The sequence below is a fragment of the Pezoporus occidentalis genome, unplaced genomic scaffold, assembly GCF_034315485.1.
Source record: "Pezoporus occidentalis ecotype Australia unplaced genomic scaffold, CSIRO_AGI_Poc_V1 ctg8, whole genome shotgun sequence".
NCBI lineage: Eukaryota > Metazoa > Chordata > Aves > Psittaciformes > Psittacidae > Pezoporus > Pezoporus occidentalis.
This window is the reverse complement of record NW_026916158.1, coordinates 9,304,978-9,319,113: the sequence shown is the minus strand read 5'-3', so window position 1 is coordinate 9,319,113 and position 14,136 is coordinate 9,304,978. Positions and strand designations below refer to the sequence as shown.

The window sequence follows — 14,136 nt, the reverse complement described above, 5'->3', positions numbered from 1 at the left end:
AAAGGACTGACTAGCTCTTCCTGCAGCCTGGCCAGACACTGGTACAGCCCATGCAGCAGCCCTGGCATCTCAGGTCACAGGGGGCACACCTCCACATTAAGGCCAGTCCTTTCCCCCAGCAGCCTGGAAACAGCAGCCCTCACCAGGATCTTACTTTCACCTCCTGCTATCCCTTTGTGCATTTCTGATGTCAGTAATAACAGAAAGGTCCTCTACATTTTTACCATCTTGATAGACAGCAGGAAGATTATAATTAAATCACAGCTTAGCTTGGGTTTTTGCATTCATGCTGAGGAGCAGGGCAATCTGTTTATTTGCAAGACTAGGCATGTATATATATCATAAGGGTCATAAATATATATATGTATATAGTTAATCCTTATGAGTTTCACAAATAATCCCATATATTCCTGGATGGAAAACACATTAGAGCAAGCCAGCATCCTCTCTCATCCTTTTTGTTCCTCCCTTCTCTCCCTGAGAACAATGAAAGCAGGAGGAAGTCATGCATTGGTTTGTTGCTAGTTTCCAGGCAGTTTTGCCTCCAGCTTCACAACTATAAGCAAAACATCGCAATACCTAGGTTTGAACAAACAGGCAACATCTGGTTTGAAAAAAACACCCCATCAAAGATTCAGGAGAGTGCTCAGACGGTCCCTGGTGTTTATTTCATTGAGTTTAGCATTTTGATCAAATTTGCCTCCTTAAATGCAAGTGAGGACTAATGACTGTGCAAGGTATCAAGGAGTGATGATTTGTAGCTTGGAAAAGGGGATCTATCCAGGCAGGCTGCTGCTGCTGTGCAGCCCTGTGTGCCTCACCACAGTAGGCAGCTTCCGCTACCTGCCACTTCAGCAGTTCATTACCAAAAAAAATCACATTTCTGCTGCACCCGAGCAACCCTGCAAGCTGGAACACTGGCGCCGCCATCCTCAGCCCCTGCGAGCCCTGCTGCCATCAGGACTAATAACGCTAATAAGCCGCTGATGCAGTCCCTCCGCTGCGGGCTATCCAGCAAGCGGAAGGCAGAGGCACTGGTGGCACCCACTTCTTCTGCAGCTCCCTCGGCAGATCCTGTCGCTCCTGGGGAGGTTTCGTCAGCCCCTTCTGGCCTTTTATCCGCCTGTCCCTCCTGGCCCAGCCCAGAGGCTGCACCCCTGGCATCCGCTGCAGCACGCAGCCTCCTTGCAACTGCACCACTGCTTGTAATGCAATTGATTGTTTTTGAAGCACATCTCCAATCAGAAAGTGTAAGAAAATCCCATCCGCCTGCCAATTGACTCATGTGTAGGGTTTCCGCTTCCCAGATCTGCATATTGTAAGCTCCTGACACAAGTTGATATTGTAAGTACAGCTTCCTCTCAAAGGCAACAGATTTATATATATATATATATATATATATATATATGGCACCTGGTTTGGCAGAAACCACATCTGAAAAAGGGAAATAGGGAAAATAGTAAAAGCTTGATCTACCTAGCTATTGCTGGCTTTGGAGGGGTTTGGGGCAATTGCAAAGATAGTATAAATATTTCATTCTGACTCAGAAACAGCATGAGAGTCGATAGGGCTAGGCTGACTCCCGAGCATAGGGGCGACAGGTCATAAACCTGGGTCCGACACCTGGATTCACCCGGAGAAGGGGCATTTCCTGACCGGAGCATCCCGAGGTGCGTTAAGGGGCCGTTCTTTTCACACCAAGCAGGCCAGGCCCTGGCACTGACACTCCAGCCTGGTAGGGTTCGGGTTCAGCACCTGAGATTTGGCAGCTTTTCCCACCAGATTTGGCAGGCACAACTGCTCTGGTATGGGGCAGGGGTCCGGCTGTTTCTGCCCGCAATCTGTCAGGGGAGCCTGCACGCAGAACAAACCCCGCTGTGGGGCCCTGCGAAGCGGCGCGCCGGGGCTGGAAGCCTGCAGGACGCGCAGGACGGCTCTCGCAGGCGTTGTCCTCGGCGCACCCGCGCATCACCCCGGCGGCTGCGGCGGCCGCTCTCCCCCGGCCCAGACCCTCCTCACCCGGCGGGCGCAGGTGGGGCCGGGCCCGGTGCCCCTCGCCCACCCGCAGGGAGGGAGCCAGGACGGGGCTGGGGGGGGCGGCGATCGCTCACCGCGGGGCTCTGCCCGCCCCCTGCCCGCCCCCGCCCCCTGCCGGCGGGGCCCGGCACCGCCCCCACCCCGTGCCACCGCCCCCTCCCCGCGCCGTGACAGACAGCTCCGGCGGCGCGCTCGGCCGGGGAGGCGGCGAGGCGATGCGCCGCCGCCGCCGCCGCCATCCCGGCGCAGCCCGCGGCGTGCCCTGCCTGCCGGTAGCCCGCGGCCGCCCCTAGCCGCGCTGCAGGCGGAAGGGCAGGGGCGGTGGCTTCTCCTTCCCGGCGCCCCGCATGAGGAGAGGCGTTAAATAGCGCCAGCGCCGCGGCGGCCGCCACCACTGCCCGCTCAGTGGCGGCGGGGCCGCCTGGCCGGCGGCGGCGGAAACATGGCGAGTGACTCTCCGGCGCGGAGCCTGGACGAGATCGACCTCTCGGCACTGCGGGTGAGGGGCCGGTCTGGGCCCGGGAGGATGCGGGAGTCGTGTCGTCCCCGTCCCCCCCCCCCAATCCATCCATCCATCCATCCGTCCGTCTGTTCATTCCCCGGTGGGGGGAAGCTGAGGCTAAAGCGGGGGGGGGGGAGAGGCGCGGGGCTGTGCATGTCAGTGCACCGGCACGTATGTACATACCGAGGTACATAGGTTGCGCGCGTGCCTGTGCGCGCGGGCAGCCGCGTGTACGCATGTGTGTGCATGGGCACAGGTACATGTGTGTGTGCGCCCGCGTGCGTGAACCGGCACGCGCACCCGTGCGGGGCGGGCGGGGGTGCGCAGGTGCGTGTGTGCGCACACACATGCACATACACGCACACACATGCACATACACGCACACACATGCACATACACGCACACACATGCACATACACGCACACACATGCACATGCACGCACATGCACATACACGCACACACACGCGCGCGGAGGAGAGGGTGCACGCGCGTGTGTGTGTGCGGGCGCGCTGCTGCGACAGTCCCCCTCCCCCCTCCCGCCCCGCCCGTGCTCTCTGCGGGGCCGCCGGGCACGGGCCCCGGGAGGGGCGACGTCGTCCCCGCAGGCTGGGCAGTGCCTGCGCGCTGCTCCTGCGCGCCGCAGCATGCACGGGCACACGGGCTGTGGAGACCTTAACCTCCGGTGTGCGGGGCTGCCCCCCAGACCCGGCTTTCCCGCACCGGCGCGGTCCCCGCAGCCTCCCCATCCATCTCCCGGTGTGCCCCTTCGCGCTGTCTCCTCCTCACCCCCCTCTGAAAATGAAGCTCGTCGTGTACCCTTGAAATGTCGGGCTCGAATGTCGGGCTCGTCAGACGTGTCAGCCTCTGCGTGGGCTGTGGCCTGATGTTCTCCCCCCCCCCCCCCGGTCTATTTTTCCTGTAACTTTCTTCCTTTTCGCCCGTTCTTCATCTTTCTGGTTGTAAGAAGAGCAGGTTGATAGCGAGCATGGGGAGTCATTTAGAGAAGCAGCGTTTATTCGGGAGGTGACTGCAAGGCTGCTTCGTTCAACCTGCAGGCACAGATAAATAAAATTGAGCAGAATCCCCTGAAGACCTGCACAAGTGTTTTTTTAGAAATATTATTTGCTTCAGTGCAAGAAGGAAAAAAATGTGTATTCACTTGCCCTACTTTCGTCCTGGTGAGTGTCTGGTTGATTAATGGTGTAAATGATTGCTTAGCAATACATGGTGTAGATGGGAATGGAAGGGGGAAAACATCACCTTAAAAACAGACCCGGAGCTTGTTTCTCCAGTAGGTGCCTTGGGAGTAAGGTTGCTGAGGCTGGTGGAGTTAATCCAGGAAAACATTATCATAGGGTTTGGGGGGGGGAAGGGAGAAAGGGAGAGGGGCAGGAAGGGCCCCTCTCCTTCTCCCTTGCCCTCTGAAACCTGAAAATCAGATTTTTGTATTTCTTTTTAACATCTGTGTTGGGAAGTTTATTTGAAGTAGGGCACCATTTCTTCTTAAAACTGTATCCATACATCCTTAGTGGTTTGGGTTTTTTTTTTTCTGTGTATTTGCGGCTTTTTAAATAGCAGTCTGCTCCAGATACAGTCAGGAGTTTATTTTCACTGTAGGAGGAAATGTATATTCCTTCCCCCCCTCCCCCTGAGACCCACTGGCAGCTCCTGGTCTGCAATCAGAGCAGTGTTGGTGTTGCAGGGTAACCAGAGACGGGGGGGACCTGAAATCCCGACTGACGTCGGGGTGGGAGTGCAAAGCCGTGTCCCCTGCCCAGCTGTGTCTGCCCTGGTAGGACCCTGGGGATACCACGGTGCCTCTGCCACTTGGACCTCAGCCCCTCTCAACGGGAGAGACCTGCTACAGCGCTTTCCTGTAAATGATGAGAGATGTGTTGGTTTGTAAGCGAGACAAGAATAGGAGCTTAATTTGCCAAAGAGTAGATCTTCTTCTGAACTGAGCTCTTTTAGCACTTAGAATAATTGTTAAAGGTCATAAATTCAGCAGATAGGGCAAGAAGCGTGAATCATTCTGTGGGGTCTGAATCAGAAATCAATAGTAAATTTGCTGCCTGAGCGTAAAACATGGCAGGGAGGAGTAATTCCCCAAGCCGTGCAAAATTCCATTTATTTAGAAGTGTCACGGCTGCAGGTTTGTAGATGGGTCTGGATGGAGGAGATGCTGCTCTTGTGCCTATGTCTTTGGAGGGGTGAGGGATGGCTAAGTGAAATGCTGGGAGCCAGGTGATGACTCAAAATCTGGCTGAGGAGATGATTTGTTCTCAGCAGCAGGGAAAGGAAACGCTTGGGCCACTTATCTCCAAGTTTGAGTCACTGAAATGTTCCAGGAGGCTGGGTTTTATGAACAACAAGCAAATGCGTATAAAAAAGGTGGACCTTTGACTGCCAGTTCGCCCTGTCCTTTGCTTTGGCTTCCCTGCTCCTCTTACAAGGGGAGAAGGTGGGTTTGCAGGACCAGACTGTGCTCTGCTTTTCAAGGCTGAGTGTGGCTTGGCACAAGTACAGCCCTGCACACCATCATTCGTCTGGCTTGCCTCTACCCACTAGTTTACAGGGTAGGGTTTGTAGAGCTGGGATTAAAGGTAACATAGGAGGTAGTAGAAGCTTCTGTTCTTCCCACCCCAGAGTTTATCTTGACCACACAGTCAGGCTCCACCATAGCAGTGCATCTATTTGACATGCTGGTGGCTGGGACAGGAACAAAGCACTGAATTCTGATTAAAATGCACGGCCTGGTGCATCGAGTAAGCGCACTTGGGGCTGGTTCCTGCCTTCTTTGCGACATGTTTCTATCCATCATTGTTCACCGTGCGTGCTGCCATGGTACCCAAATGTCCCTGTGTCAGTGCAGAGGGCTAAGAGGAAGGGATAGGGTGAAACCTTCGACATCAGAGGATTCTTGAAATGGAGATCTGCTGGTGGTGGTGCTGGTAATGAGTACTGTTAATGTTGCAGAAAACTGTAATTTAAAATGATGAGGCCATTGAACAGGTAGTGCTGCATATTATACTGACAAGGGGATAAGATAAACTACATTGTAATGTTCTTTTGTGTGGGCAAGGACATATTTTTCCTAGTCCACTCAGCACGTTTAATAGCCGGGTGACCTGGCAGTGCTATTAGTAGAATAGTGATTAACAGGGGGATTCACACAGGCTGTTGACAGCCGTGTTTGAGGAGCAGATTTTTGCAATAAAATAAGAGCAAGCGAATGTGAGGAGGGATGCAGTGGGCCGTGCTCTCTGGTAAATGCACAGCTGATCTCTGTAGGAGAATAAACAGAAAGATGGGGCTGGGTTTGGGATGGGTTTTTTTTTTGTCTCGATAAATGCAAGAGCCTGTCAGCTCTTGCTGAAGGCAGTGGCCTTGATCCTTGATTCTAAAATATTCAGGTCAATAGCTTTTCCTCTGCTGTATCCATCTGCAGGGCTGGGCCTCTGGCTGATGTTCCAGCAGTGGCAGCAGGCTCTTCTGCAGTAACTAGTACAGCTGGGTGCTTTGGGGTGCTTTGCAAGGTGTATGTAGGGTGACGAAAGCTCTCTGGGAGGAAAGCCTTTCTCAAGGGAATGATAGCCCCTGGGGTGGGGCCAGTGTGGGGCAAGCAACTCCCCCTGCTCACAAGCCTGGCAAGGCTTGTGTTAGTTGTATGGCTTGACTGAGGGTTTCCTGCAAGCCTGGGAGTTTAAAAGCAGCCTTTTTTAGGGAAGGAGCAATTGTTTTCGTGTACCTGAATGTTGCTTTTGTTTTGAGCTCATTAACAAAACCCAAGCTTTTGTTATTTACTTTAGGAAAGTGCTGACCTTGCACTCTGTGGGACCTGAATCCTAAAATTGTTAGTTGTTTTGGAGTCTTTAACGCTCAGGCTTGGAGAGGAGACAGCACAGAATTAAGGAGCCGGTGGGTATTAGCTGTTGCTGGGAAGAACTGGATGAAACCCAAAAATGTCACTACTCTTCCTTTAGCTTTGCTTTGTATAGAAGTGAAGTTTCAGTGGCCATTTGTTTGCATTCGTTGATCACTGTCAATGAAGATAAAAGCTCTCCTATTAAAAAACCCCACAAAACTCAAACATGCTGGCATTGTCTTGTTTCCAGAACTTCATCAGTTTATGGCATATTTCAGCATCATTAAAGATTTAGGAGAAGTTCTAATGGGGGGATAAGCACTGAAAGCCTCCACTCAGGAGCATTATCCTGATAGCATTATGTCAGATTTCTTCTTCCAGCACCTTTTAAAAAACTCTTTAGCCCAACATAAATTGGGCAGCTTTTGCAAAGGTCGCCTTCTTCCTAGATAGAAAGAGGAACTAGAGATAACTTCTGAAGATTAAAAAAAGGCATTAAAAGGTTATTTATGCTGTGTTTTACATGATCTGCTACCGTGCAACATTTGGGACATATCTTCAACATATATAGCCATAATTCCTGAGGATAGAGACTCTTGGGGGTTTCCATCAGGGAATTCATCTGCCCTTTTCCAGTGTGATTCAGTGCATGTGTAAACTATGGACCATGACTTTGTCCGTGTATATTTTTGAGCCTTTTTTTTCACTGTAAAACCTTGGCAGCACAAATCTGTCTCTGAATCATCCCAAAGGGATAACACTGCTCCACTCTAACCCTCTTTGTTTTTTTTCCCAGCATTTCACTTCCATTCCTTGAGTGGGGAGTGCTGGTACCGGTGCATACATTTACCTTTTACATGTGTGTGTATTCTGTGTGTGTGCTCATGAAAGGAAACAAGGCTGTCTTCTGTCTAAGCCTTTTGCATGGTTGATTTTAATTGTTGTTTTTTTTTTTTCCCACCTTTTGGAGGCATGCAGTCTAGATGCTGCTCTTCTGCAGTTTTCTATGTGTCCTTCAGCACTGGTGCTGTGGTTACTCTTCCTCATCTTTGGAGATCTTCCACAACATGGAAGCATAGGGTGTTTTTAAATCCACAGAATGTTCTTACTGGTGTTCCTGTGCTGGGCAGCCATAAAAATTAGTAATTTGGGGTGAATTTGTACAAACCATGTTCTTGAGCAGGCTGAAGTTTTAGCATGAGCGTTTCACTGAGGTTTGAAGCAAAAGAGTATTTCATTGGTGTGCATATTTAAAATAAAGCGGCTGATTTCTAAGCTATGCAAGAAGGAGTAGTTAGAGGAAGCTTTTATCCTTGCTACATACTTTTTATCTGCCAGGCTCTAGTAGAGGTACTGGTACTGTTTGTATGGGGTGAGGGGGAAAAGTTTCCATTTGATCTGCATGTAAATCTTCACAAATGAATCTCCAGCTAAGGAATAGGTGTCCTTGGAAGTCATCATTCATGTAGGGCCAGATCACGTGAAAGCAGGTATCACCTCCTGGGCTCAGGCTCTGAGCTGCTCTCTGCAAACCCGTGCCTGGCTCCTAATGCACCCCCAGTCACTTTGTAAGAGTACTTAGAGGCATCAGCGGGAGTTCTCTGCCTCTGACCTGCAGACCAAGCACAGAGTATTGATCCCTGTCTCCTTTCTTCATGCCTCAAATATAAATGGGGAAAATCCTGTTAGATTTCTCATGCTTCCCCTCAGTAAAAAGCTACCCACAGGCAAAAGGATGGACTGCACGGAGGAGCAGCATTGCTAAAAGCTATTGTGTCTTGGGGTGGGGAGGATGGAGCTGGGATGGGTTCAGGACCTACCTCCTGAAGGCAGCTTCTCATCCAAGGGTATCTGGGGAGCGTATGTGCCCTGTTCCACATGTTAGCTGCAGAAGAGACAAGGAGCATTGTGGGGTGAAGGACAGACACACGGCAGAGCTGTGCTGGGAGGGGCTTTGGCTGACTCTTCCCACCAGCGACTGTTTCGGCTCTGGCTGCTCTGCAGGTGTCCTGCTCTCCTGTGGGAAGCATAGAGCCTCTATCACATGAGATTTTCATTTACTGATGCTCAGGCATCTTCTTCGTTAACCTTTCACGCAGCCATTAGAGCAGGCTGTGGGTTTAAAACCACTAGTCTAAGTCATTGATAGCTCCATTAAATGGGAGGTTGTATTTCCCACTAATAAAGCCAATAGCTTTGATTTCCTTCCCCACCATGTCCTCTCCTTCTGTTCCCTTTTGTCACTTTGAACTGTGGCTGCACATTGAGATCGATGGGCTGTCTGCTCTGGACTCAGGAAAACAATTTATATAAGTGACGTGTGATGTTCTTTGTGTAAATTGCTTTAGATTTCTAAGGAGGGTTGTCTAAGAAACATGGTCCTTGGGAACCAGAGACTCACCTTCTCTGTTCCCCCTCCATAGTGGTTTCCCTGCGAGGGGCCAATCATCCCTTTCCCACAGAGGGACGAGGATGCTCAGCATGTAGGGCCTCAGCCCTTGGTTGCTCCTGCAATGGCATGCTAGTGGAAAGAGAGGAAAACCCACCAAGGTTGGAAAACACTGATAAGAAGTTGGAACTTGGTTATGTCTCTCTGCACGCCTGATTTTGTTTTGTAATGGCAAACCAGAGAACCTTCCTCCCCTTTGATCAAGAATGTTGCTTTTCCGTGTTAATTTTCTGCAGTGCTTGCCAGAAGGTCAAGGTTGTGTGTTCATGGTAAATAATGGATGACTGTAATCAGGCAGGCAGCACTGAAGTATCCAAATGCACCTTGCGTGGCTGAGAACTGACATTTCCTCCTTCCATACTAAGTGAGCGAACTGTGCGTACTGCCCTGTGCTCAGCTGCAGAGTTACCCCAAGTGCAGCAGAAGGCATGCACTTTGCTCTGCTGCAGATAAACAACCCTCCTCTGCTACAGAAACCCCATTAGATGATAATGGCTTCGTGCAAACACCACTCTCTTGCGAGTAAGTGAGACCTGAGCGGTTGGTGTGCTCCCATCCTTCCTATGTACATGCTCAGGCTGAAAACAGCTGTGGCCTCTGGCAAGCGCAGTAGCTGCTTAGTTTGTGCAGTGGGCTGTGAACAGTGAGTTGTGCTTCTGAGTAAAGCTTTTGCAGTAAGAGTTTAATATCCTCTTGGTTTTAAGCACTGTTGCTGCAGCGAGGGTGGGTGGATGGGTTTCTGTTCACGTGAGTGAATGTGTGGTTTTCAGCTTCAGAGTGCATGAAGCCTTTTGTTACAGTTTTTGCTTGCTTCCTCCAGCAATGGCATTTTGCAGTGTAAAAAAGAAGTTAATTGTTCTGAAAGCAACGCTTCTTAGAAGCCAGGGATGTTGCCTAGGATGTATATTCCTCCATAAAGTAACAGGGAATCAAATTTAATTTAGGTGGCTGACACTTCTTCCCCCCTTCCTTATAAATATTCTCTTTGCTCCTAATTTTGTAACTCAGCAGGAAAAAGCCTACTGCCAGCTGAGTCATGTGTTTGGTCCATGGCAGAAGTGACTGTTTGGGACCATGACCTTAATCTGCAGGATGGTTACTTTAGGATGCATTGGAGGTGGCAGTGTCTTTCCCGAGGAAGAGATTGCACAGCTTGAATCTAACAAAATGTGCCTAATAATTGCTGTAGCATGCTACAGAAAGACAAGAGATCAAAGCTTTGGAGGCTTTTATTTTCGTAATTTGTGGGTCACATCCTTGCAGGACTAATTGGGTACTGTTTGATGTCCAGGCAACAATAGAAATCTCCCTGTAAATCAGCATATATTTGCCTCTTCCTTCTTGTCTCGTGCACAAGCATAAAAGCTTAGTGTGATTTTGAGATAAACTAGCAGAAGTGGAGGCACAGATTTCCTCCCTACCTCACTGCAGTCTTTCTTAGGTGTATTTCTCTTTGGGCCATATAGATGATACAGTACCCACAACAACTGCATTTACCTGGTAGCTGGTGGTCCTTCTAATGCTGGTGGTCCAGGAGCACTAGGCCTGCTGATTATTGCCTGCCATGCTTCTGCTCCCCAAAGCATGAACTGAGATGAGACTGGAGAACAAACTTTGGTGCAGTCTGTAGGATCTCCTCAGTTGTGGCTCACTAGTCATGATACCCAAGTGGTGTCTCAGCTTTGCAGGTGGTCACCCCCAAAACGCAGCAAGTCAGATACGCTGTGTTTTGTGAAGGCACTTAAAAAGTTCTTTTATTATATATATATATAAAATATACATAACACATATATAAAAATGTATATTAAAAATAAGTGTGGATCTAACCATTCCCTCTTGAGTGGAGTAGGACAGCATGTGGGCTGAACGTGTGCCCATGAAAGGCACAGCCTGTATTGCTATACCTGGCACGCAGACCTTCAAAACACAGGACAAAATTTTCTGAGCTCCTTACTTATGTGGGAGATGCTGAATTACCTATAGACCTTTTAATGTACATGAAATTTGGCTGAAAAGAAAGGGGCATTGCCCTTAAACTTGTGGGTTTTGTGTTAAATCCTCCCACTGAATATTTGTGGTAGGTATTTGTGGGGATCTTCTCTCTCATGTCTGCAGATACCACCATTTAGGGGGGAAAGAAAGATGGGTGAAAGAAAGATGGGTGTGCAAGGAAACGGTGTTTTTGGAGCAAAACCAGAGGCCAGGCAATAAAATTAAACAGGATTTAAATATATTTTCTGGCGATGCAGACAGGCTGTCTTCATTGCAATAAATCTCCAGGCTTTATGTATTGATTGGCTTCAGTAAATAGTGCAGTGACTCTCTTCTTCCTATTGCTAATCTGTGGGGATCAGTGTGTTAGTATGGCTGAAGAGTCTGTAATGGCTAAATGGGATTCCAGTAGTGAGAGCAGTTCACTGATGCTCTCCAAAGTGAACCTTACAGCCAGCATGACTGTGCTTGACTGCTATAAATACAAACACAGAGTGCTCCACTGTGATCAGGCTGGTAATGCCTGTGTTTTCTAATGGGCAGAACTGTGTTCCGTGAGCCAGGTGCCCTGCAGTGACAGTGCTGGGCCCTGACAGGGATGCTGTCTTCTCCTGGGTCACTGGGTAGGAGCTGTGGTGGGTACATTGTGTGTGGGGGTTGGTGAAGGGAGCAGGAATCAGGGGACCTGATCAGGAACCTGGAGTCCTCTTAAAATGTAGGACTGCTTGGCTAGAAAATGGCTGGAAAAGCCTCTTCTTTTAGCTGCCTTGCTCATGGTTTGTAATAGTTTCTTTAATGTCCATGTGTCGCTGGGCATAGTTTGAATGGATTTCGTTTGTTAGGCGTTGTACCTGCTCTTGGAGGTGATGGTGTGGTTTGGCAGACTGAAGGTGGTTGTGTTTGATCACTGGGCAGGCTCCAGATCCTTGGAAGGTTGTTATGATAAAGTGTGAAGAGAGCAGGCAGGTGGCAGGGAAAGCTTTTTGTTGTCCCTGTGGAGCAGCGCTGGGAGGACAGGTGGAGAGGTGCTTTACCTATTAGATGCCATAGCTGAAAACCAGTTCAGAAGGCTTCCCATTGCCATCCCCATGTTTTGAGACAACCTGTAACTACACCACAGTGGAAGAGTTCTTTCCAGAGGTAGTTTGGGCCATAAGGTGAAATGCCAGGTTGCTCTGGAGACAGTGGATGGAAAGATAAGATGGAGCAGATGTAGAATTAGCATAACAATATACCTTTAATTCAACTTGAAGGAAATAATTGAAGACTAATTGTCACTTATGATGGTGACCTCTGCCAAGATGACTCATGCTGCAGTATAATATGAGTTACTTGTTAATGATGACCTGTTACGGAGAAAGTGCCGAACCCTTGTAACTTCTTCATTGTGTGATATAAAAGCGAGGATGAAGAAGGGTGTTCAGGGTATTGTTGCCTAAAAATAGGTGATACATAAGAGTGCTGAAGCACCTTTACTTGGCTCCAGCATGAAAAGGCAAGGGCCCTGAACAGAAGTACTACTTCTTCTTTGGCCTTGATTTAAAGCTGCCACATGACGCACCTTGTACCTCTCCTTTCCAGCCTTCTGCACTGATGTGGTGCTGCCGGAGCATGGGGACATTGGTACCTCTTCTTCCTGCCAGACGACACAGCTGCCTGCAGAGTGCTGGTGGGAGGGAGGTGGGTAGGTGTGAAGTTGAGTGTGGAAAGCCATGGCCATCTTTGCAAAGGCTGCCTGGCAAGGGCGTAGCGTGGGGAGGGAGGTCTTGGGGATCAGCCTTGCTGATGGGAGAACCCAGAGGTAGCAACAAGATCCTCGTTGGGAAGGTCCCTACATGCCACTGATGGGGAGACCTGGGCTGGAGACCTGCAGTTAGGGGTCTGTGGCTGTGTCTTCTGCAATGATGGCTCTGCCAGGCACAATCTCTCCATGAACTCCTCACCTCTGATATCTGCAGGTGAGGTGCAGGATGAGGTTTTTATGGCTATAAGGAACCTGTGGTGCTCCTGTAGCAACTGACTTGAGCACTCACTTGTTAATCATCTACTTGCTGTCTTAAATGCTTCCGTATATTGAACTAGTGTTTTTCCTTAATAAATGAGGTTTCGCAATCCGCAGAAAGCAAGAATCTGGTGTGAAGGTGCTTGTGACCAGGGGCAGGAGCTCACCAAGAAGGGATAGGTAGACTAGCTCCTGGGGTCAGCCTGGGTGTTGGTGCCCTAGGCATGCTCTTCTCTGCCCTTTCGCGCAGCAGAGAGATAAGAGGAAGGTACGGCAGAGGGACATCTTGCTCCTGGGAAAGGGTTTCTAACTTGTCAAAAGCCTGATGATTTTGTCTGTGATCGTGAATTCCTGTGAAGTTCAGAAGTTGAGTGGGGAATATTTTGTTCCTAGATCTCATCACTGTAGAGAAGTAGGGGAGAGGAAAAGAAAAAATGCCTTTCTGAAAAATTATAATCCAAAGGGCAAGTAGACTCCAAGTATCTTACTGAAATTTCAGAAGAAAAAGTGGTGATAAATCACGCAGAATCATAGAATGGGTTAGGTTGGAAGGGGCCTTAAAGCTCATCCAGTTCCAATCCCCTGCCGTAGGCAGGGACAGCTTCCCCTAGAGCAGGTTGCTCAAAGCCCTGTCCAGCCTGGCCTTGAACACTGCCAGGGATGGGGCAGCCGCAGCTTCTCTGGGCAACCTGTGCCAGGGCCTCACCACCCTCACAGGGAAGAACTTAGTATCTAATCCAAACCTGCCCTCTTCCAGCTTAAAGCCATTCCCCCTTGTCCTGTCACTACAGGCCCTTGTAGAAAGTCCCTCTCCAGATTTCTTGTTGGCCCCCTTAGGCACTGGAAGGCTGTCCTAAGGTCTCTCCAGAGCCTTCACTTCTCCAGGCTGAGCAATATGTGAGGCCTCACCTTCTTTCTTCCCCAAGTGATGCAGCACAGCAGCTGGAGATACCCAGGCTGCTTCTGCCACACTTTCATTTTTTGGGCAAGAAGCTGTCTACCTCCACTGTTGCTCACTTCTGCCATCTGCTTGTACAAGGTGTGTTTTGCCCTCTGGACCTTGCCTGTTTGTAGTCCAGACTGAACTACCAGATCCTGCTGCCTTGTGCAGCACTGGGAAGGTCCTCAAGGAAATAGGAAGGTGGTGATGAAGGACTATGGAGGGTTGGGGCTTGAAGGAGTGGAACTGAAGGAGGAAAGCTTTGCACACAGATGTTGCTGTCAAGGCGATCTGAAGCAGCTAGAGGACAATGAACGTTCAAGTGGTTGCATTGCAGGAAATTGATGT

The 14,136-nt window shown here is 49.7% G+C and overlaps 1 protein-coding gene across 6 annotated transcripts in view; it reads left to right on the top strand.

The window, feature by feature from the left end:
- Window positions 1-2,237: 2,237 nt before the first annotated feature.
- TNIK (TRAF2 and NCK interacting kinase) overlaps window positions 2,238-14,136 on the top strand; it is a 163,161-nt gene continuing 151,262 nt past the window's right edge. For 4 of the 6 annotated variants that reach the window (XM_062603149.1, XM_062603148.1, XM_062603147.1 and 1 more), the window contains exon 1: window positions 2,239-2,536. In XM_062603149.1, coding sequence (XP_062459133.1) covers window positions 2,480-2,536 — 57 coding nt within the window. In that variant the 5' untranslated portion in view covers window positions 2,239-2,479. Of the gene's footprint in view, window positions 2,537-14,136 lie in introns of all 6 variants that reach the window. The other 2 variants (XM_062603146.1, XM_062603143.1) reach the window with 1 other exon arrangement.